Below are 25,563 nucleotides of genomic sequence, written 5' to 3'. Positions count from 1 at the left end.
GACCACTGTAATTCCAGGCTTAATTACAGTAGTAAGTCGAGGACTACTTGTATAAAATTATGTTATTTGACTGTCCTCCCAGTGAGTCATCCCATCACACAGTTATCGACATTACAAATCACACAGGAAGCAACCAACAGAAATAAGACAGATCTATCAAGACTGACACACTGGCCAACAGATTGAAAGAGTTCAATCTACATTCCAACACCAAAAACAAAACAAAAAAAATTAACAGAGGGTGCAAATTATTGCATAGCATCCTTAATTTCATGTGCTTCTGGTCATCCAACGCATATTAGAGCCCTAAATGGAAAAGGAGATGCCAGATGTTTCCGGTGGCTTTAGAAAAGGCCGATGAATATAAAACATTATTGCTGATGCATACCAGATACTTGAGAAAGCCAAAGACCCCCCAAAAGAAATCAATATATGTTTCATTTATCCTGAAAGGCCTTTGATCATTCAATCACTTCAAGCTGTAGTATGTGCTTAAATAAATTGGAATCCCAGAACATCTTATTGTTCTCATGAGAAACAATTTTTACAGATCAAGAAACCACAATACAGACAGAATATAGTGAAATAGTCTGGCTGATGATACTATGAAAAACAGAAAGGACTTGAAAGATGTACTAATAAAAGTCAAGGAGCACAGTGAAAAAGGGCAGTAAAATCTAATGACAAGTACAACAATCAGCCTTAGAACTGACTATGAGGATACTTAAAGCCTTTGAATTATATTTCCCACCCATAAACCAATATTCTCATAGCAGATATCTTAAATTTTCTTTTCCAGCTGGTAGGATTCTTGTAAACACCACTAATAAAAAGCTATGATTCTAATGCATCACTGATCATGAAGACAGGGTTCTCCAACATGCTCACAGATAAAAAGCACAGAAAAATTATTTCCATTCATCTTGCACACTGATGCATACTTGTTCACTGTGCTGACAGAAGGGGGCGCTCTTCTTCTAGATTGTTATTTAATCACACATTTGTGATTAATGCAGCTCAGTAAACATAAATTAAATAAAAATAATTAAACTGAAAAATCTGTGATGTGATTCTATGCTCAATAATTGCCTGAAAGAGAGGAAATTATCTGACAGACAGGCAGAGGGAGGTTTAATTTTTTTACTTGTAAAGTTTGGATAGGGAATATGGGGGAATAAATGTATCTAGTTATACTAGTTTGGGATCCAGACAAAAACTAAGTTAATACTTATATGTTTATTCTATTTTTATATTGTCTTCAAGGGGAAGCCTGCTCAATGTAGCTTAAATAAAATTTATCTTGAGTTATGCTTCATTCCTGGTGACAACATGAAGAAACTCATATTGTTTTCCTGGCAACAATAGAGAAATGGTTTACCATTCACTTCTTGGAAGTTTTAAAATTTTGGTTTAGTACATAAAATTGGATTTGTAGCGGGCTCCCATCAAAGTACAGAATAATTATTTAGCATTTTCCAAGTGGAGGCAAAATACTTAGTAAAATTATAAGACATAAAATGTAATTTACAAGACATAAAAAATTTAATATAAAATATTCATAGGATTTAAAACTAACTCAGGTTTTATTTGAAACAAGGATTTTTGAGCTTATTGACTACAAACCTTTGACAACAATGCTTTATAAGGAAAAGGTATGATAAATCAGTCTTAGCCAATGCTGATAATACTAAACATTGTCCAGTAAGGAAAGAATTAACCAAATGCTTTAATCTATGGAACAAAGGTTTAACAGATAATACAGAATGTGTGGCAGATGTTTATCTTTTTCTGAAAAACAGATTGAAGCTGCAGGGTAAGAATTCAATATATGAAGAATTCGCATTGTAGCTTTTGGGGGCTGACAACGTAATAAATCTCAAATCCTGGTTAATGTGTAGGATGTGATGATATATGCATGCATACTTGTTAACTCTGATTGTGGGCTTAGTGTCTTTTATGAACACGCCCACTGGTTAACAGTAGCATTGTGTTCTCCCTATGCCCAGGCATGATATTCTTGCATGTCAGCTGCATAGGAGCAGTGACAAAACACTATTGCCCTTTTGTCTTGCTTGTGCACAGCCACTCTGAAAAGCAAAATGCTTGGTTATTCAGGCTCCTAGTCTGCTGTATTTGGGCCTTCCTTATTTCTGATGGAGGAAGTGGGATTTCATGCACGTATTTAATTACAAACCGCCCAGTGTCACAATTGTGAAATGGGGGCGGGGGGGGCTATATAAATTGAATAAATAAAAAACTCGTACTTCCGCGTGTTCATATAATATCTAAAAAAAAGCGCTCGTCTTGAGGCTTCCCTATACAAAGACAGGATCCTCGCCTTGCGATAGGAAAAAAAAAATAAGGTAGTACTTGGCCACATGGAGAAACCGCCGCGGGCTGGTTTGACTGACAGCGGAATTAGAAAGAGCTCGTGAGAAATCCCAACACGATAAACACATAAATGCCCGAGTTTAAGAGCAAGCGCGGAGGCTGCAACGGCAGCGATATGGAATTAAACCACAAATCTTAAGTGCCCCACATCTCTTATCGCGCGGAGAAGCAGAGCGATGGAAAGCGGCCACTTCGCACGTTCTCCGAGGCATCCTCTCCTTGACCGTCTCCACAGACGGCCAAGATCTGGGCCGGAGATCGCCATAAGGATATGCGTGTCGTTGAGAAATGTGCAGAGAATCCCCTATCCGCAAAGAGAGCCGTTCTAGTCACACAGGCTGCGGGAATAAGAGGGCCAAGAGCCGCCGCTTTTGCTCCACCGAGGGAGGGAGGGAGGGAGGGCGAGGGAGGAGAGAGAGAGAGAGAGAGTCGGTCGCCCCTTTAACAGGCGGCGGGGCGGGGAGAGGAAGCGATGGATGACTGCCTGGATGTATGAAGGGCCGGGTCCGGCCGACGCCGCGGACGTGTCGGTACCGCCTCTCCCGCTCCCTGGCTCCTCTCCTAGAAGGCCAGTGGTGTGAGGAGGAGCCGTCGCCGCCTGCTAGTTGCTGGCTTCGCCGCCGCCGCCGCCGCTCCTTCTCCTCCTCCTTCTCCCTGCCTTTCTTCCCCTTTCCGCCGGCTGCCAGGCTCCTGCCCTCCTCAGGTACGTCGCTCCGGGCGGCCGGCCGCCATCTCCTCCTGCTCCGATTCCCTTTTTTGGGGACGCGGGAGGGCAGCCGCTTCGTAAGCAGCGGAGGGAGCAGCGCCCGGCTGGGGAGGCGCGAATGCCTAACGGGGCTGCTTCCGTGGCACTGGGCCGCTGCTCGGGAGTCCTCCTTTGCTTGGGCCCGCTAGGCCCGGGGAGGGGGACGCGGGGAGTGGCTGACGGGGCCATCCGGCCACGGGTTTCAGGCTGGCCGCCTAGAGGAGTCTCCCCCTTGGCCCTCTTCTCCGCAGGCCGGCTTGCGAGCGGGTGAGGGCAGAGAAGGGGCACCGAAGCCCCCCCCACCCCTCCCGACCTGTGGGGGTTTCTCTGGCGCTGCTTCTGCCCCCCCCCTCCCCACCCCCGAAGGAGGGTGCGGAGGAAGGAGGTTGAATCAGGAGAGTAACTCTTTACAAGCCTTGCGGTAGTATCCTAAATTTGTACGGGGGTCTTTGGAGCGCTCTTTTCCTCCTTTTTCAGAAATGGGAAGAAACGGCCCCATCCCTAACCCTGCCTCTCTAAAACAGCGTTTCCCAACCTTAGGAACTTGAAGATGCGTGGACTTCAACTCCCAGAATTCCCCAGCCAGCTATGCTGGCTGGGGAATTCTGGGAGTTGAAGTCCACGCATCTTCAAGTTCCTAAGGTTGGAAAGCGCTGCTCTAAAAGGCCCCGTCTTTTCCTTCTGTGGAAATCATGTGAAGGTGCGGTGAATAATGAGGAGTTACATTCCTTTCTCTCCTGAAACTGCTAGGAACCAACCACACCACCTTTCTCTCCTTCCCATGAATTTATTTTTATTGTTTGTATATGATTTTAATCAGAGTTAATGATTGCCTGGTATAGATGTAGATGAAGGGGCCAAAGTAGAGTCTACCTCTTAAGACTGTTGGGATTTAACTCTTGTCAAAAGGTGCTCCCAAGGAATTGGGTGCAGGAGACTGAGCTGGAAGCTTGAAAGGGAAGGGAGGCAGTCTTCTGGGAAAGGGTCTGAATTGCAGTTCGGGATGTATTTAGCTGTGGTTGAGTCACCCTTGCTTCCAAGTTGACGTATTTTAAGTGTGACCTGGGTGGGGAACAAGAAGACCTCTGTATTGTATGTCCAACTAAAAAAAATATCCTAGTCTATTCAGAACAAAACCCATGTGCATTCACTTCTCTACTTCTCCTCCTCCCAGGTCTGAGCTACTTTTTTGGGAAATCCAAGAACTGTCATTCAGCACATGTATATGGGGATATTTAGCCAAACACTCCCGTGTTTTAAAAAAAAACTATTAAGGCATTCTTTCTAACTGGTTATAGATAAGGAAACAAAGGGCTGGTTGAAGCAGCATTGAACTCTCACATAGTATTAATAGAATAAGTTGGAATGAGCCCCTGCTTAGGCTCTCCCTGATTTCTTCTATGAAAGGAAAATCAGAAGCATCTAAAACTCTGATCAGAGTTTTCTATGATGTCCAAGTAGAAACTAGTTTGTGTTCTTTGAGTGTGAAGCAGGAATTTTAATTTTGTATGTGCAAGATTAGAGCTTGTATGAAACTAGACAGTCAGACGGTTGATTTGTGTATGCGGTAGTGGTTAATATTGACTACATTACATTAAATGAAAACTGATCACTAGAGCTTCAGATAGGGAGGTAGGGTGTTCATAGCCTGCCTTGGAAATGCCAGGAATGGAAACCAAGATATCCTTTGCTATTGAACTATGACCCCTTACTAAGTGTTGTGTGAGCTTGATTTTAGAATCTTAAGCTGGTCCACAGTTATTGTGTTTGAACTGTACTAAGCCCTTTATTTTAAAATTCATAGTTTGGAATGATTCTAGCAGTGGATTGGGCTGTGATTGATTTTCTTTAATGCTGTGGTTCATTGTTTCTTGAACTGTTACACAGAATGCCTGAACAGCTTGAGGGTTGTTCAGACAAAATCAGATAATGAAATGTTACTACAATTGAATGTTACTACAATTCTAAGACATTCTTTGCCAAGTCTCCCTCCAATGTGGGTGAAATATGTTAAGTTTGTTCAATCCCTTAGGATTTAATGTCAATATATGAAATGTGGGGGGAAAGAATAGTATTTTAATAATCCCTTTTTTAAAATGTAATTGTTAAACACACATGCATACAGATATCATTTAGTGTTCTGTGTATATAGTGTCAGTAAAGGTACATTGTTTTTGGACTATGGAGATGACTGAAATAGAGAAAAGTAATGGCTTAAACAGAATAATTTCGTCACTTTAGTGCAATTCTCCCCCTTTTCATTATTTTGGGTTTTTGACATTTAGCACTGCAGCACAGGGAAAGGAAAACTGTCTTTTCATTGCACCACTTGTCCTTTTTAAAAATATTGCATATGTTCTCTAAAGGCAAATGGGAAGCAAAGGATTATATCCATTATATATTCTGTTTTTATAACAGTGCATCTCTTTATGACTGCCTATGATGAGACTAATATAGTATTTGTCATGTTTTAGTCATCATAATTCAGCATAATAAAGTTAATTCTCTGTGATCTTTAATGATTGTTTGCTGAGAATGTTCTAAGGATTTGTTGCCTTGCATATCCTTAGAAGAAACTGCCTCAAATGTTACTGAATTAAGGGAAATTTTTTATGTTAATAGAGTAGCAAATGAATCAGTCCTAAATATATTTTTCTTGTTTGTACAATAGATTTCAGTGGAACCACAAATTAACTATCTGCTTGGATTTGCAGATGAATGCCAGATTGTGTAGCCCTGTTACCTAAATAAGCAAAGTTTACAGTAATGTTTTTTGTCTCCTTTCCCCTACCCCACTCCACATCTATTCAGAAAATGAAGTTTAGACAGGATCTCTGAAATGCCTATGTAAAAAATGCAAGACTTTCAAGTCACAAAGGCAGCTAACTTGAGATTGGAACTGAGATTGTGCTTGTGTAATGGATTGTTGCCTGACAGTGTGATGAGCGTATAAATTTAATAAATAAACCGTCCCCTCAGTATTTAAATTATTTTGTTGGTGTTTTTTACTGTTATGAAATATAGCACCAGTGCACATTGATTAATGGTTCCTTTAAGTCAGATGTATGGAATGGCAAATTAATGTAGGAATTAGCTTTTCCATGCATTTGATGGTGAGCTGTAGCTTACAAAAGCATATTTCCTTTAATCACATTTGGTAGCTGGAAAAGGTATTGCCAGCCTCCTCCTAATGTTTGGCTACCATATAGTAAGGTTCTCCTTTTGGGGGGGGTTGTCCTGTAATATGCATCTTAAGAGTATTCTGTAATGCCATTCTCCATTCCAAAATAAAAGGCCTTTGGGGGGGGGGAATGAAGAAAGACCAAATGATTTTTTATTAATTGTACTTCAGATTCACATTTTTTCACACTGATGTTTCTATATACATTAGTTAAAACTTAAGTTCTTGAAGTAATATGGTCTGCAGCAAGAATCTTAATCCAACTGGCTGAATACCTGTTGTATTATGAGAATATTTTTCATTAAGCTTTGTATAATATATACTGTAATAATACCTCTGTATCTATTAGTAGTATAGTAATACTTGAGGGACAGAAATGCTTAGTGCTCTCCTTGCAGTGACAAAGTTATCCTTGAATAATGTGCAGTGCAATCCTTTGTGTTCAATTTTTTTTGCGGTGTTATACATATTGTCTGTTTTCTGAGTATACTTCTGTAGTGCTTATTCGTAAATATGTTGGTGGATTGTGCTCCAAACTTTGCAAAGATTAATGGCAGGAAATTCCATGTGAAGTATGCATGATATTTCTGACTTCTGAGTCGTATTTTGGAACTGCTGAAAAGTTTAGCCTGATAATAGGCTGAAAACTAGGAGGATTTTCATTTTCTACAGCAGGATCTTCATTTATTTGTAAAATTTATTGGCTGCCCATCTTACCTCAGAGTAACTTTTTAATTACAATTAAAAAGCTTTTTAATCAGAAACTTGAATTATAAAAATATTGAAGAACTATTCAGTTACTATGCGAACAACAATGATGTTTCAGCCTTTTAAGTAGCTTCTACTTAAATTCAGAAATGTTCTGTAATGTAAGAGTCAAGGGGTAAAATCTCACATGGAATAGAGGTAGGCTCTAATAAGCTCTGAAAGTATTCCTGGCAGTGCTTTTGTGTGTCAGATGTGTCCAGACTGGTGGATTCTTGGATTTGAACTTGAAAATATTTGATACTGCATAGGAACAAGCCTCACATATAGCAATTTCACCTTGGTGTAATCATCTTTTTTATCAAATCAAGTGCTGAGAGTAGCATTTATTTGAAGAATGCCTACAGAATAACCATTGAAGCGTGGTACTAGTTCTTTGTATAGGTTAATGTTTGTCTTGATTGCAATATTTGATTAGCTAAGTAGTTTGTGTTAAATGAGACCATTGATTAGTATGAGTTGGTAAGAACAGTCAGCAAGACTTTGATTCTTATGAGGATTGTGTGGTTTGATTCAACTCCTCTCCCATATTTGTCATCCCCCCCCCCCTCAGATATGGAAGAACCCCTGGCCAGCCTGTTGTTCCCGAACTGCAATTCCCAGTAGCCCTCATTATTAGCAGGATGCTGGGATTGCTAGTAGTAATAGTTCAACTGTCTTGGGACAATTACTGTTATATACACATGCGCGTGCGTGTGCACACACACAAATTCTCTTATTTCTGCTGCATATATTCATTGAACATCTGACATCTGAAGCTTTCTGTTGCATGCTTGTTGTTGGAAACACAGAAACAGTATTTCTAAACTTAGACCATAGTTGAGTCCAAAATTTCTGTTGCTAAGTGAGACATTTATTAAGTGGGTTTTGCCGTAAGTGTGAAAAATAGTCATGAGTCACTTTTTTCAGTGCTGTTGTAACTTTGGTCACTAAACAAGCTGTTTTAAGTCGGCTGAGGACTACCTGTATTTAAGCATCCCATAACTGAAATAGATATATATGGGGGGAGAGTATTTTTTAATTATACTTGTGTTTCAATTAGGCCATGTAAATTGATGGTTCTTTTGTTTGCCTAAATTGAATGAGCTTTTCCTGGTTCACTTACTGAAAGCCTCCAGAAGAGATTTAATGGCTTATGACCCTCCAAGTAAAACAATTGTTAAACATCTAGAACAATGCAGTTTGTATCCTACCCAGAAGACTACATTTTAGCTTAACAATTGCTGTTGTGTCTTACATTGTAATATGTGAGTAATATTTATTAGTCTGCTAGGAAAATGAATAAAAGTTACTCACTGTGATTTGAAAGAGATAGTGGGATCCAGAAAGAATGTATAAAAATATTCCTCAGTGAAAATAATTTAGTCAGAGCTGTGTCAGAGGGAGTCCTTTCCCCTCTTATTTAATATAATTTTGTCTTTATTCTGGACATTTCCTAACAGAGTGCTAATGCTAAATAAAAATAAAAATCAGTGGCATTTATTCTAAAGCTTAGCTTTGCAGCTGCTTTTACTGAACTTCTACAATTGCATACAATTTTCATAATTAAAATACTTCTTCTACACCAAAATGAAGATAAGCATATAAAATATAAAAGTGTGGGAATTATATTTCTGTTCTTTTGATAAATTCTAGATTTTTATTTTGTCTTTCAAAATTTGTAATAATATACATATTATAAATGCATAGTGTTGTCTGCTGGTAATTCAGCTCTGTGTGAAGGCATATGGGATTACAAAACACATTAACTCTTTCTTTCTGAGAATAATATTGAGAGTTGTATAGTATCTCATGCCATATTAAAAAAAAACCCCTGACTTGTTGAAGCTTGTGCAGGGTGGTGTGATGATGCAAATAGCTATGAAACATTTTTCTATTTCCTGCCCCCACAGTCATTTTGTGCTCCACCTATTTCTGCTTTGCAGAATAGAGGGCAAAGTGCATTTAGCTGCAGTTTGAACCAGATTATGAGCTTTGTCATTGTGAGAATTAATGAACTTTGGTCATTGCAGGAAGTTTTCTTCATTGTATCCCACTGTGAAATGTAGTATGCAATTTTGGGAAATGCTGGAAGGCAAAGAATTGCTTTCTGTGACTGGGGCAGTAGAGATATCAAAGGATTACTGATGCATTTTTTTCTCTGGAAATCTGAAAAAGCTGCCACCTTTTAATAAAATTGTGATTTCAGTTCTGATAAGATTAACAAGTCAAAAAAGAATTGACTGAAATCTTAACTATTGGTGACATTTAACAAAATTATTCATTTTCTTTGCTTTCATTCTCTTATTCTTAAACCAGAAAATTAAGTTCCAAAAGGTCAAAATTGTGTAATATTTATGCAGCGACATGAGTGAAATTACAGTTAAATTTCTAAATAACAAAATATTTTAGGAACTTTCAATCACTAAAGATATTTCCATCCTTATATAATTTATCCTGTGCACACAGGCAATGATTGAGAGTTAATTTTTAACTGATAATTTTCTTGTGTATATGACCTTTACTTAACATACTCAGGTTTGCTCATTGGTTTGATCGTCAATTCTAGATGTCAAAAATGTGCTGAAAGGTAATGTATAAATATCTAATACATGAAGGGTTTTTTTTTGAAGCAGACCAGTATGGTTTGTTCAGCAAGTTACGGTATTAAATAATCTGAGATACGATATTTGGATACAGCAAAATAGAGGAAGCTTGAGAAGTATCCTAATGAGTGCCCTATTATTTAACAAGTAGACTTTCTCCAAGGCCAGATTAAATTTTGAAAGTTATTTAGAGAAAAAATGCTACTGGATTTAGTTTGCTCAGTTCTTATATTCACATTCTGAGAACAACACATTTTGATGCATTTATTAGGATTCACAGACATTTGTGAAACTGAAATTTTGGATGTTTAACATGCTTTGTCATAGCAACTGTATTTCCGTGTATTAGAATAGAAGTGTACAAATAAGTTGCCAGAATCTGAAATGACATAAGCATTTGAACCTTTACTAGTAAAATTTGTAGACTGTGCCACAAAGAGATATTTCTACTGAAGTTTTACCACCCAAAAATTAAGATTGTGGCACCAATTAACAACAACAAAAATAAAGTTGGAAGGGACCTTGGAGGTCATCTAGTCCAACCCCCTGCTCAGGCAGGAAACCCTATACCATTTCAAACAAATGGCTGTCCAGTCTCTTCTTAAAAACTTCCAGTGTTGGAGCATTCACAGCTTCTGGAGGCAGGTTGTTCCACTGGTTAATTGTTCTAACTGTCAGGAATTTTTTTCTTAGTTCTAGGTTGCTTCTCTCTTTTCTTAGTTTCCATCCATTGCTTCTTGTCCTATCTTCAGGTGCTTTGGAGAATAGCTTGACTCCCTCATCTTTGTGGCAACCCCTAAGATATTGGAAGACTGCAGTCATGTCACCCCTAGTCCTTCTCTTCATTAAAGTAGACATATCCAGTTCCACCAACCGTTCCTTATATGTTTTAGCCTCCAGACCTCTAATCATCTTTGTTGCTGTTCTCTGTACTCTTTCTAGAGTCTCAACATCTTTTTTACATCGTGGTGACCAAAACTGGATGCGGTATTCCAAGTATGACCTTTCCCTCTGTTAATGCAGTCTAGCACTGTGTTGGCTTTTTTTGGCAGCTGCAGCACATTGCTGGCTCATATTGAAGTGATTGTCCACTAGGACTCCAAGATCCCTCTCACAGTTACTACTATTGAGCAATGTACCACCTATACTATATTTGTGCATTTGGTTTTTCTTGCCTAAATGTAGAACCTTACTTTTTTCACCATTGAATTTCATTTTGTTAGATAGCGCCCAGTGTTCAAGTTACTTGCATGTAAATAAATGGTATTCCAGTAAGATTCATTGCAATAGGTGAGTATGAAATAAATAAGTCTGGACTGGGATTGAGTAGAAAAGAAAAGCAATGAAAAGTGAGATTCAGAAAACAGAAACTGTGAAATAAGGTTGGAATTGAAGGACCTGGTATTATGCAGTGGGAAGGAAGTGATTCGTAAGCGCCTTGTCTCCATTCTATTTTTGTAAATACCTCATGTAATGTATACATCTAAACTGTAATCCGTAAGGAAAGACCATTTGGAAACATTCACTAGGAATATATGTTATGCTTGTGTATATATTTGTTCATGCATGTTTGTGTAAAAGCAACCCACTTTTTCCCTTGTATCAAAGATAACAAACTCCTTAGAAAGAGCTGACCCATTCAAATTTAAGAACATTAAATTTCTTGCATTTCAGAACAGGTTTAATGTAAAGGTTCCCCCGCACATGCGTGCTAGTCGTTTCCGACTCTAGGGGCTGGTGCTCATCTCCGTTTCAAAGCTGAAGAGCCAGCGTTTGTCTGAGGACATCTCTGTGGTCATGTGGCCGACATGACTAGACGCCAAAGGCGCACGGAATGCCATTACCTTCCCACCGTAGTGGTCCCTATTTTTCTACTTGCATTTTTACATGCTTTCAAACTGCTAGGTTGGCAGAAGCTGGGACAAGTAACAGGCGCTCACTCTGCCACGCGGTACTCGGGATTTGACCCGCCAAACTGCTGATCTTCTGATCGACAAGCTCAGCGTCCTAACCCACTGAGCCACCGCGTCCCACAGTTTTAACGTAATTACTGCTTATTCCTAATAATAATTTTCCCAAGCTGAACATTGTTTATAGAGCTGTAGATGACTGATTTTGGAATGACTATTCTTTTTTTATTTATTTTATTTCTTGTTTTTTATATGTTGAAATGCATCCAGAAGTTGTGCTCCAACACTGGAGGTTTTTAAGAAGAGATTGGACAACCATTTGTTTGTAATAGTATAGTCTCCTGCTTGAGCAGGGGGTTGACTAGAAGGCTTCCAACGTCCCTTCCAATTCTGTTATTCTGACTAGGTGCCATTAGTAAATTGAGTCCATTTTTAAGACCAACAAAAGAGTTTTTTTCCCTCCCGAAATGTTTTTCTTCATAATTTTAAATTAATTTTATTTATATAGGTTTTTTTAGAAAAGGAAAATAATTTAAAATAGTAAAGAGAAGGAATATTTAAAAAGAGCATACAAAAATGTTCCAAAATAGAGTACCTACGAAGCTCAGAAGGTCAAAAGTACTTACATCCTGAAAGCATACTTGAATAAATAATGTTTTTGCCTATCCTTTTGAAAGGATAATAAAGAGCTGTGGAGTTCTTGGTGCTCTCTGAGCTTGGTTGTTTGCTTAATAAAGAGAGAACTAGTTTGAACTAGACTGAAGGGGCATTCCAAAACTTTCCCCCTCTGAAGCAAATTCAATTATTTATGTCATAAATGAAAACTTTAATGAACAAAAAAACTAAAATTCTTCTCAAAGCTCTTTTCATTTGTAAAATAATATTGCAGATAATATCTACTGATAAAATTATGACCAAAGTTCATAATTAATTTAGGAGCGATAACGTGGCAGAAGGTTTTGGCAGATGGCAAGGCACAATTACCTGTCTATTCATTCATATTTTGCTTCTCTTTTTCATGCACAAGCACACTGTGGACTAGCTAAGGCAAAGTGGGAGTGAATTTTGAGCATGTTCCCATTTTGGCTGATTTGATGTTAAAAAAAACGATACTCCTATACTCTTGGCACTAAGATACTGAATCTTTTTTTATATGCAGAATTTTTTTAAATTTCAAAGATAGAAAGTTAAAATACAAAATTACAGCAAAAGAGAAAGTAGGAACCAGGGACAACAGGAAAAATTTAAAAAGTGACACAAGAAAACAGTAACAAAAAAGGTACTTCCAACTTATCTTCAGCATGGGTAAAATTATGATATTCTCTTATTTTACTTTAAAACAGAGGCAAAATGAATATATGAATACATACATATATATATATATATATATATATATATATATATATATATATATATATATATATATATATATATATATATATAATGTATATATATATAATGTATATATATATATATATATATATATGTATATATATATATATATATATATATATATATATGTATATGTATATATAACAGTAAATAATATGATTTCTTAGTCTAAAAAGATAAACCATAATCCTAACAATTTCAGTTACACATAATATTAAATGTATAAAACTATAAAATGACATAAAATAAAATGTATATCTATTAAACGATATATAGTATACAGTATTTCTATAATCAAAACATCTCTAATCTTCAAATCCCAAAGTCAAAACGTCATTTAGCAGTCAAAATGTTATCTTTAATCAAAGTAGTCATTTTTGCCATCTTCACCAGTTCCATTAACTTCATGATCCATTCATGGGAATTTGCACATCCTTCCTCCTTTGTTTACAAAGAAGGCTTGCAGCAGTTGTCATATATAAGAACAAAGTACAGTGTTTACTTTCATTGTGTTTATCCATCAACCATAAAAGGAAAAATTCTTTCAAATATACATCGACTTTAAGAATCTTCTGGATCAGCAAACCTATCAAATCCCAATATTTCTTAGCACTTTTACAGGTCCACCATAAATGGTAAAAGGTGCCCTCACATTGGTTACATTTCCAACATTTGTTTGACATTCCAGTATAAATCTTTGACAATTTTTCAGGCTTTAAACATCAATGATATATCATTTTATTTAAAAACCCTTTTCAGATTATTTGTTGTTGTTAGCTGTGAAGTCGTGTCCAACCCATCGCGACCCTATGGACAACGTTCCTCCAGGCCTCTACCATCTTCTGGAGTCCATTTAAGCTCAGGCCTACTGCTTCAGTGACTCCATCCAGCCACCTCATTCTCTGTCATCCCCTTCTTCTATTGCCCTCAATCTTTCCCAGCATTAGGCTCTTCTCCAATGAGTCCTTCCTTCTCATTAGGTGGCCAAAGTATTTGAGTTTTAGCTTCAGGATCTGGCCTTCTAAAGAGCAGTCAGGGTTGATCTCCTCTAGGTCTGACCGGTTTGATCGCCTTGCAGTCTAAGGGACTCGCAGGAGTCTTTTCCAGCACCATAGTTCAAAGGCCTCAATTCTTTGGCGCTCAGCCTTTCTTATGGTCCAACTTTCACATCCATACATTGCAACTGGGAAGACCATAGCCTTGACTATACACACTTTTGTTGATAGGGTGATGTCTCTGCTTTTTAGTGTGCTGTCTAGATTTGCCATGGCTTTCCTCCCGAGGAGCAAGCGTCTTTTAATTTCTTGGCTACAGTCCCTATCTGCAGTGATCTTGGAGCCCAGGAAAATAAAATCTGTCACTACCTCCATTTCTTCCCCATCTATTTGCCAGGAACTGAGAGGGCCGGATGCCATGATCTTGGTTTTCTTAATGTTAAGTTTCAACCCAAGTTTTGCACTCTCCTTCTTCACCCGCAACAAGAGGCTCTTTAGTTCTTCTTCACTTTCTGCCATTAGAGTGGTATCGTCTGCATATCTTAGGTTGTTGATATTTCTTCCGGCAATCTTAATTCCAACTTTTGATTCATCTAGCCCTGCCTTTCTCATGATGTGCTTTGTATATAAGTTAAATAGGCAGGGCGACAGTATACAGCCTTGCCGGACTCCTTTCCCAATTTTGAACCAATCAGTGGTTCCGTGTCCAGTTCTCACTGTTGCTTCTTGGCCCGCATATAGGTTTCTCAAGAGACAAATAAGATGGTCTGGTACTCCCATCTCTTTAAGAACTTGCCACAGTTTGTTATGATCCACACAATCAAAGGCTTTAGCATAGTCAATGAAGCAGAAGTAGATGTTTTTCTGGAACTCCCTAGCTTTCTCCATGATCCAGCGTATGTTGGCAATTTGATCTCTAGTTCCTCTGCCTCTTCGAAATCCTGCCTGTACTTCTGGTAGTTCTCGATCCACATACTGCTGAAGTCTAGCTTGTAGGATTTTAAGCATGACTTTACTAGCATGAGAAATGAGTGGAATGGTGCGATAGTTTGGACATTCTTTGGCACTGCCTTTCTTTGGAATTGGAATGTAAACTGATCTTTTCCAATCCTGTGGCCACTGTTGAGTTTTCCAAATTTGCTGGCAAATTGAGTGTAGCACTTTTACTGCATTGTCTTTTAAGATTTTGAACAGCTCAGCTGGAATACTGTCACCTCCACTAGCTTTGTTGTTGCTCAGTTTTTCTAAGGCCCACTTCACTTCACATTCTAGGATGTCTGGCTCGAGGTCAGTGACCACCTCATTGTGATTATCAGGGACATTAAGCTCATTCTTGTATAGTTCCTCTGTGTAATTTTGCCACCTCTTCTTAATCTCTTCTGCCTCTGTTAGGTCCCTGCCATTTTGGTCCTTTATCATGCCCATTTTTGCATGAAACGTTCCCTTCATCTCTCCAATTTTCTTGAAAAGATCTCTGGTCCTCCCTATTCTATTGTTTTCTTCTATTTCTTTGCACTGTTCCTTTACGAAGGCATTCTTATCTCTTCTAGCTATTCTCTGGAATTCTGCATTCAATTGGGCGTATCTTTCTTTTTCTCCCTTGCCTTTTGCTTCCCTCCTTTCCTCAGCTATTTGCAAAGCTTCCTCAGACAGCCATTTTGCTTTCTTGCATTTCTTTTTATTTGGGTTGGTTTTGGTTGCTACCTGTTGTACAATGTTGTGAACCTCTGTCCATAGTTCTTCAGGCACTCTGTCTATCAGATCTAATTCCTTAAATCTGTTTGTCACCTCTACTGTATATTCAACAGGGATATGATTTAATTCATACCTGAGTGGCCTAGTGCTTTTCCCTACTTTCTTCAGTTTAAGCCTAAACTTTGCAACAAGAAGCTCATGGTCTGAGCCACAGTCAGCTCCTGGTCTTGTTTTTACTGACTGTATAGAGCTTCTCCATCTTTGGCTGCAGAGCATATAGTCAATCTGATTTCTGTGTTGACCCTCTGGTGATGTCCATGTGTAGAGCCATCTCTTGGGTTGTTGGAAAAGAGTGTTTGCTATGACCATTGTATTCTCTTGACAGAATTCTATCAGCCTGTGCCCTGCATCATTTTGCACTCCAAGGCCAAACTTGCCTGTTATTCCGGTTATCTTTTGGCTTCCTACTTTAGCATTCCAATCCCCCATGATGATAAGGACATCATTTTTTGGTGTTACTTCTATAAGGTGCTGTAGGGCTTCATAGAACTGGTCAATTTCATCCTCTTCAGCATTGGTGGTTGGGGCATAGACTTGGACTACTGTGATATTGAATGGTTTGCCTTGGATTCGAACTGAGATCATTCTGTATCCCAGTATTGCTTTTCCTACTCTTTTATTGACTATGAAGGCTACTCCATTTCTTCTGAGGGATTCTTGCCCGCAGTAGTATACCTGATGGTCATCTGAATTAAATTCACCCATTCCTGTCCATTTTAGTTCGCTGATACCTAAGATGTCGATGTTCATTCTTGTCATCTCTTGTTTGACCACGTCCAGCTTTCCTTGATTCATGGATCTTACATTCCAGGTTCCTATGGAGAAAAAATCTTTACAGCATCGGACTTTCCTTTCACCACCAGACACATCCACAGCTGAGCGTCCTTTCGGCTTTGGCCCAGTCGCTTCATTCTTTCTGGCGCTACTAGTACTAGCCCTCTGCTCTTCCCCAGTAGCATATTGGACGCCTTCCGATCTGAGGGGCTCATCTTCCAGCGTCGATATCGTTTTGCCTTTTGGTACTGTCCATAGGGTTTTCATGGCAAAGATACAGGAGTGGGTTGCCATTTCCTTCTCCAGTGGATCACTTTTTGTCAGAACTCTCTGCTATGACCTTTCCGTCTTGGGTGGCCCTGCACGGCATAGCTCATAGCTTCGTTGAACTACGCAAGCCCCTTCACCATGACAAGGCAGTAATCCATGAAGGGGTTTCAGATTACAATTCAGTGTAAATTTCAGTTCATTTGTCCACATTTTCCTATTGGAAAATAGGATTAAGCATTAAGATACTAAATCTTGTCTGGCAATTAGAGAAATCTGTTTAGTTATAACACTCGACATTCTCATGCTCTTTTTGTGAATTTAAACTGTTCATACTTCTTTTCCGCATGGCTTTCGACATATTCCTCCTCTTCTCACTTTAAAACTTTACATAGATGCTGTGGCTTAGTTTGTAAAGGAAGGAATTGTCTGGCTTGAATTAAGAGAAAATGAGTTTTAAACAAAAAAGTGAGCATAGATTCCCGTCTTCTCTGTTATGAATGCAACAGTCTTTCCCAGTTTCATCTTCCAGATATGCTGGGTTGCAGTGAACTTGCTCTCCATGAGGATAAATCTGAGTAAATATTTCATGATTGCCATTGGCCAGGTTATTATACCCTTGACAAGAAAATTGCAAAAATGCAGCAATCCTCTGTTTTCTCTTCCCTGCCCCATTCCAAGTCCTTGAAACTTTGCCAAACTACATTTTATTACCTACATGTTTTAGAAAGAGGAATATTGTGCTTTCTAGTTTTCATGATGATTTTGTCTCCGAATCGACGCATAAGAGACATCAACTTTGCTCTGTTTTCAGAATCTTGTAATGTCTTGATTGTTGATCCTGGATATGGAGCATAGTAAATTGGTTGCATTTTTTTGTTTGGTTTATATTACTATCTTTCTTCATATAATACTCCAAAATAAATTATAACTTTCAGATTTTGCTGGCTTTTCTTATCTCTAGCTAAATTGGTTATTTTCCTCCTCATAGTATTTTAGACATAACTTTGTGGAAGAGAGCTTTCTTCCTTCACTTGCTTGGAAATGTGGTTAGGAAAGAATGATAAAATAAGAATGTGTTTTTCTTTTTAATTCCTGAGAGAAGTAAGTTGATTTCTGGTTTCTACAGGGACATGCCTTTATAATTTTTTTGACAATAATGCAGAAATTATTTGCCATTACACCTTTTGGGTTTTTTTTTTAGCTTCTCACTGTTGACATTTCCAGACATTTCTCTAAGTAATCAGAAAGAGTCGGGTAGCACTTTTTCCAGCTAAGAGCTTTTATTAAAAGGTATAAGCTTTTGTGAACTGCAGTTCACTTCACCAGATGTATTTTTTGCCACCATGGACTAATGGAGCTCTTCTCCTACTGTGTTTAGCCAGATAGCAGCTCAGCTTGACTTTTTGTATCTTCAAGTCAGGTGCTGCTATCTGCTGAAATTTCTTTTTCAAATTAAAGTGTGTGAGAACCTGTCTGAAGTTTTTGCTTGTCCTTTTTTAGGGATAAATTATACATGTCCCTAATGAACTGTTGAGGGAAATCTTCAAAATCTGCATCCCATGGGTTCTAGCTTCATCTCTCTATCATTACACAGTCAGATGGCCGGTGAACCAAACATATAATCATGGGGAAAAATTAGTACACCCCACTATTTTTTTTACTTTTTCTATATGTTTCAAAGGTAGATATGTGATCTTCATTTCAACAATATTGATATATAGGGATATAACAAATATCATGCACCACTTATCTTAATTTAAATATCAATGCACATTTCACATGTATGAAAAGTAAGCACTTCCCAACATATATCACTACCTCAAGTACCTAAAATGAGAATCAGGACAAATGAGCCAAGGATAGAGTTATTTTGCCACAGTACCAGGTTTGGTGAAAATCAAAAATAGCATTTCACTCAAAAGACCTTAATAAAAACGGCAAAGTAGGGTGGTGGAAATGTTATAGTCTGGGACTGCTTTGTTGCAACAGGGCCTGGGCAGCTCACCACTATGAATTCTTCATTGTGCCAGAGAGTGTTTGAGGATAATGTGAATCCATCTGTTAATTAAAGTTCAAGATGACAGCCTAAGTATTCCAACCAATCCCTCAAAGAACACCTGAAAAAAGAAAAATAAATAGAGGCTCTGGAATTATCAAGTCACAGCCCATATCTAAATCCCATTGGGAAGCTGTGGGGTGACTTGAAATGGGCTGTGCATGAAAGAAACCCATCAAACTTTGCATAGCTGAAAATATTATGCATGGACAAGTGGGAAAAATCCCTTCCAGTCAATGTCAGTGACTGATAGAGATTTATAAGAAATATAAATCCTTCCACTCCCCAGCATTCTGTCTGAACCGAGGATGCTTCTTGGATGAGAAGCAAAACACCTTCAAGAAAAATAAAATCCAGTTGCCTTTTGAAAAAGTACCTTTGGGAAACCTACTTGAGATTATTTCTGCCAAAAGGAATAATACTCAGTTCCAAAGATACTTCCTTTTTCCACAGAAGGAAATGAAATATGTTATTTTTGGGTAAATAAAGATTAATATTGATATGTCGTACAGTTGTTAAAAAAGGGAGGGGGAAACTTTACATAAGGTCTTGTTTTTCACATGGCTATACTTTCCTGGGAGAGCATTTCATAGCCACATAGGAAAAAAGCCTTCTCTTTGCCAGATAATCAACTTTGGGGAATAAGTGCAGTTTCAAAAGGTCCTCTCCTGCTGATCTAAGTAACTGGACAAGCTCATGGTAGGACAAAAGTTCTTCAAATAATCATGCCCTAAATGTGAGGGGGGACATGATAGCAGTGTTCCAATATCTCAGGGGCTGTCATAAAGAGGAGGGAGTCAAGCTATTTTCCAAAGTGCCAGAAGGCAGGACAAGAAGCAAGGGATTGAAATTAAGGAGAGAAGCAATCTAGAACTAAGGAGAAACTTCCTGACAGTTAGAACAATTAACCAGTGGAACAACCTGCCTCCAGAAGTGGTGAATGCTCCAACACTGGAGGTTTTTAAGAAGAGACTGGACAGCCATTTGTCCGAAATGGTATAGGGTTTCCTGCCTGAGCAGGGGGTTGGACTAGATGACCTCCAAGGTCCCTTATTACCGTATATTATTATATTTAGGGCTTTGAAATTCATTCCCAGCAGTTCAAATTACGCCCAATAGCTGACTTAAGACCACATGAAGATCTTTCAGAATCAACATCATGTAGTTTGTACTGATTAATAGTCTACCCACTATATTTTTTACCAACTAAAATATATAGAAAGTAGTTTGTAACCAAGATGTGGATATCTGTTGCCAAGTCTAGCCAACTCAGGAATTGGCATAATTTTTTGGCACAAATACACTCCCTAATATAGTTACTACCTACAAATCCAGTAATAGCTGGGATTCAAGGAATGCTCTTTTGGGGAGAATATAACCATATTTAAAACTTATGTCTAATGCTGACATTGTTGATATATTAGCATACTCTTGTTTTAAATGCATTAATGTATTATATTAATTTTAAAATACTTTAAAATATTTTTCCTATAAGGATGTTTTGAATTTGATTAAAACCAAATACCTGGAAGGTACACTCCCAATTTCTTAAAAAAAGCAAAAAAAACCCACCTTTGCTCAGATCTTTCTTTTTCAAAGGACTATAGATTTGACTTGATGTGTCTCTGTTATAGTTGGAATGTAAAGCATTTACCCAGAGGATATTTGGAGGGCTGAGTTTGTGCTCAACAAAAGGCTTAATTGGATCAGTTTAATCAAGAGAAGAGTTGCCTGATTTAAAAGACTCTGAATTTTGCCTATGTTTAAAAATAGATCAAACTGCTTTATAATAACTTTATTAACAAAAGTAATAAAAGCTGACTGTGAACCGCCCTGAGTCCCACCAAGGAGAAGGGCGGTATATAAATCAAATAAACTATAACTATAACTAAACTAAAAACGTAGAAAATAAAAAGAGAAATGAAGCAGTGCTTCTTTAAATAATATAAGTATTTATTGCTTTCAGTTTATCTGATTTATAATGATATCTCACAAGTAATTTAGTTGTTTGGTTTTTGTATTTATATTCCTCCAGGAATTCAAAGTGGTATACATAGCAATCGCTTCCAATTTTATTCTCCTGTGTACTAGGTTAGCTGCCCTGAATTAACTACTTCTGCATAGTTTTTTTAAGGTCATCTCAATGGTTCTTTACATTTAGGAGAATTTTGAATCTTTATCTCCTTCTAATCTAGGGTATGGATGAACAATGTATAAACTTTAAGACGACGGTGGATTTCATGATCACTCATGTTTGACTATATTAATAAAGTCTGATGTGTAGTCTGTCTCACTATTTAGCCTTTACTGACCATCAAAGATATATTCAGTACTTGTGGGGTTCTCTGGTCATTATGCAGGAAATATTGTACAAAGAGGATTGATTCATGCTCTCCTTTATTTCTTCCAGATATGTTGTAGCCTATTCTAAACCAAGGTTATCAGTGTTGCAGATGTTTCAATCATACTACACATTAAAATAGTTTTAACTTTTCAAATGTTCTTGGGAGCTGGGTAGCTGTCTGTTTAACTCCCTGATTCCACTTGCTCAATGCAATATTCAGTTTATAGCTGTACCATTCCCCAACTGTGATCTGGCATGCTCACATAGTACTTACACAGTATTTAGTCATCTGTTCAAAGGGTAGGAGAAATGGGAAGACTTGACTATTATTTGCCTGAAAGTTGAGTCCCATTCAGTAATTTAAAAATTGTATAGCAGCCTAATTGTTAGGTGGCACAAGTAGCAAATAGCTGGTTAACTTTTTCTATCTGAGATTTATGAGTTGTAATCCAGCACATCTAGGAGGCATTAGATTGGAATAGGTTTCGTTTAACTCATTTAGTCTGAAATGTTTTGGCTCTCAGAAACACTTTAAGAAATTTAGCTACAGAATAATAAATGGAATGCATGTTCTGTTCTGAATTTAAAAAGATTTTCAGAAGGTTCATTGCTTTAACACAAGCTTTTCATAGCTTTGTGAGGCTAAAGTCTTTATAGACTCAAGGTACCATATTTTCCGGCGTATAAGACGACTGGGCGTATAAGACGACTGGGCGTATAAGACGACCCCCTACATTTCCTGTTAAATTATAGGGTTTGGGCTATACTCGCCGTATAAGACTACCCCTCTTCCAACGCACACCAAATAAAAATTAAAAAACATCAGATTTGATTTTAATATGGTAATTTTAATTCAAATGCTTATGACATGCAGGTACTTAGTAGGAAAACTGTCACTTATAAACATAAGGCTGTTTGTCATCAAACATGTAAACATAAAACAGTGCAAGTGGATTAAACTTTTCCTAATTCACTCTAAAGCTTTCCCAAATGGGAGATCCGCTCCAGGTTTTCCAGCCAGCCAGCCAGCCCAGTTCCTGAGTCAAATGTGTCCTTATAGCTAAGCAACTGCTCTGGCTGCTGCATTCCCCACCTGCCTTTCAAGTTGGGATAGACTGCAGCTGCTCTTCAACTTTAAAAGGAAAGACGCCCAGACCCCAGCCTGTAAAAAATCACAGACTGCAGCTTCTTCTCCAATTGGTCCCGCTTTCCCTGCGCAGACCAAATAGGAGATCCGCTCCAGGTTTTCCAGCCAGCCCTGTCCCTAAAGTTTCAGCGCCCGGCGTATAAGACGACCCCTGACTTTTGAGAAGATTTTCATGGGGTAAAAAGTCGTTTTATACGCCAGAAAATACGGTAGCAAATATTATTTAAGGATGACTATGACATTTGTCAGATCAGGGAAAAGTGATTTAGAACAAGAATATTGATACTTTGAATTCAGAATATAGGTAGTCCTTGATTTACAACAGTTCATTTAGTGACCGTTCAAAGTTACAACAGGACTGAAAAAAGTGACATGACTGTTTTCACACTTTTGACTGTTGCAGCATGTTGGAATGCTTGACAACTGTCTCATATTTATGATGGTTGCAATGTCCTGGGATCATCTGATTCCTTTTTGTGAGCTTCTGACAAGCAAATTAAATGGGGAAGCCAGATTCACTTAATAACTGTGTTGCTAATTTCACAACTGCAGCGATTCACATAACAACTATGGCAAGAAAGATTGTAAAATGGGACAAAATTCACTTAACAGCTATTTTGCTTAGCAACAAATGTTAGGCTCAGGTCATAAGTTGAGAGCTACTTAATAAATAAATAATAAAATAATAAACCTTTATTGTCAAAGTACATTGAGATTAGCTGAGCCTCCCCTCGTGCTCTCTCCCCCCAACACACAGTGACAACAAACCCTCCATCCTACCACACCATGTGAACCAACTACACCACACACCGCCCTCCCAAGTCAATTCTGCATAAGATTATGTCCCATTCAAAAGCCTAACAGCCCACAGATAAAAGCTATTTTTCAGCCTGTTGGTACGGCTGGCTATATTCCTATATCTCCTACCGGATGGTAGGAGAGTAAAGAGATACCGTCCAGGGTGTGAGTCATCCCTGAGAATCTTCCTCACTCTTCCAAGGCAACGAGCCCTGGCAATGTCATCCAGTGGTGTCAGGGAACAGCCCACACTATCTTGTGCTGTGCTCACTACCCTCTGTAATACTTTCCTGTCCGTGGCTGTCAGACCAGCATACCAAACCACAATACCATACGAGAGGACGCTCTCTATAGTAGACCGGTAAAAGAGGGTCATTAGCTGTTGTTCTACCCTGTTCAAATTATTCTTTGGCACACAGTCTATCCTATATTATTTAACTTTGGCTACTCACAAGCACACAAATTTTTTTATAGTTTAGTGCCCCAGCTAAAATAAATGTAGATGTATTTTAAAAATTGTTGGGTTCCTCAAAGAGATCTATATCTATCTATCTATCTATCTATCTATCTATCTATCTATCTATCTATCTATCTATCTATCTGTATGTGTATATATATATATATATATATATATATATATATATATATATATATATATTGCTTGTGAGTGTGAATATCACATAATAGTTCTTTTAGCATTTTCAGGAAAATATCATTGTGTAGAGCACTTAGTACTCTGGAGATTTGCACTTCCTTCCTGACTCCAGTGAAATGTAATGACTGATGCACAATAGTAATATTGTACCCTTTTCATTCTGTAACATCAGTTAGTGTGTCAGGCTTGGATTAGTGATAAATATGTTCATATGCTCCTGCAACCTCTTGTCTGCTAGCTGATTATGTGAGTTTAATATGATGCATGAATGTGGGGATCTTCCAGCTTAGAAATTAAAGAATAAATCAGGCTGTGTATTGTAGGTGCACACCATTCAAAATCCAATGTTTGCATGTCATGCTTGGCTAAGCGAGCCATGGATAGCCCAGAGCCATACCCACTTGTTCTCACTGCTTATTCTTAACTTCAGAGGCAGACAGAATTTCAGTGGTTCAAGAAGCAGTTCAGGAAGCCCTTAGGTGCCCAATAAAGATAGTTCTATCATTAAGGAGTAATTCTTTTAAGTTTTGTTCTCCCTATACTCTCCTTATCGATATTTTTATTTTATTGATATGTGGTTTTTTTTAAAAAAAATCATTATTGATCAGCTACTTGGAAACACCATTGCTTCAGTGATAGATCTGTAAAAACACCGCCTTTTTAAGACTTCTTAGTAATTTTTATTCTCGTTTGTCCTTATTTTCTTTGCAGATTTGTTCCTGTAGTCAAGAAAAAGCACAATGGAATTCTACGAGTCTCCCTATTTTATCGTCCTAGTACCTTCTGTTGTGATTGCTGTCATCTTCCTCTTTTTTTGGCTTTTTATGAAAGAAACGCTATACGATGAAGCCATTGCCAAACAAAAGAGGGACCAAAAGCTTCTGCCTAGTAAGACGGATAAAAAGAAAGCAGAGAAGAAGAAGAGCAAGAAAAAAGAGGCGCAGAATGGGAATCTCCACGAGTCTGACTCGGAGAGCACCCCTCGGGACTTCCGACTGTCAGATGCTGTGGGGTCAGAGGAGGAACACATTGTCCCTCTCCCACTGAATGTGACAGAGGCCCCCAGCAGTCTCCGGGAGCGCAAGAAGAAGGAGAAGAAACATAAGGGCAACTCAGAGGAACTTGTGCCAAAAGAATCGGAGAGTTCTAAGTCTGCAGGGAAAAAAGTGGACCCCGTACCTGTAACAAAACAGCCCACCCCACCTTCGGATTCAGCTGGGTCCAAAAAAAAATCTGGACAAAAAAAGCAGAAAAATGGAATAGGTACGACTGTGTTACTATTTGGGGGGGGGGTTTGGGGGGGAGGGAATAAGGGGGTGGCAATATATTTTCATTGTGTAGAAGAGCAAGTCACACCGCCACTACAGAATAAGAGTCATTGGCTGCAGGTTTACAGATTAAATGACAAGGCCCCAAAGGAAAGGGAATGGGAAAGCAACAGTGAAATTAAGCACATTCAGGCACCAGTTTCTAATGTTATCTGTTACGATGATGATGATCAACTGGAATCAAAGTGAGGGGCACAGAGTTCAAAGACAAGTTTTGACAGTCTTTCAAGGCACAGCCTAGCAATTACTGGATGTGGCTGTGATTTGTCTTGAAGTTGCTAGCCTTGAAAATAAGGCTTTGCTGGAACCTGCTGGCAGCTCCCTATTCTTTCTTGACAGATAGATCTGGAATTGGCTGTAAGTGATGTTTCACACTTGCTTGGTTTAAAATATTAAGCAATCCAGGCATAGCATATTTCCTATATACTTCATGAAGACGCTTGGATTCAGAGGAGTATGTATGTATGTATGT

General features: G+C 38.3%; 1 protein-coding gene across 5 annotated transcripts in view; it reads left to right on the top strand.

The window, feature by feature from the left end:
- Positions 1–2,848: 2,848 nt before the first annotated feature.
- KTN1 (kinectin 1) overlaps positions 2,849–25,563 on the top strand; it is a 95,998-nt gene continuing 73,283 nt past the window's right edge. For all 5 annotated transcript variants that reach the window (XM_083378040.1, XM_083378042.1, XM_083378041.1 and 2 more), the window contains exons 1-2: positions 2,849–3,094; positions 24,475–25,026. In XM_083378040.1, the coding sequence (XP_083234166.1) occupies positions 24,504–25,026 (523 nt within the window). In that variant the 5' untranslated portion in view covers positions 2,849–3,094; positions 24,475–24,503. The remainder of the gene's footprint in view (positions 3,095–24,474; positions 25,027–25,563) is intronic.

Source organism: Vipera ursinii, assembly GCF_947247035.1.
Source record: "Vipera ursinii genome assembly, chromosome: 1".
In the NCBI taxonomy this organism is placed as follows: Eukaryota; Metazoa; Chordata; class Lepidosauria; order Squamata; family Viperidae; genus Vipera; species Vipera ursinii.
This window is presented reverse-complemented; position numbering and strand designations above follow the sequence as displayed.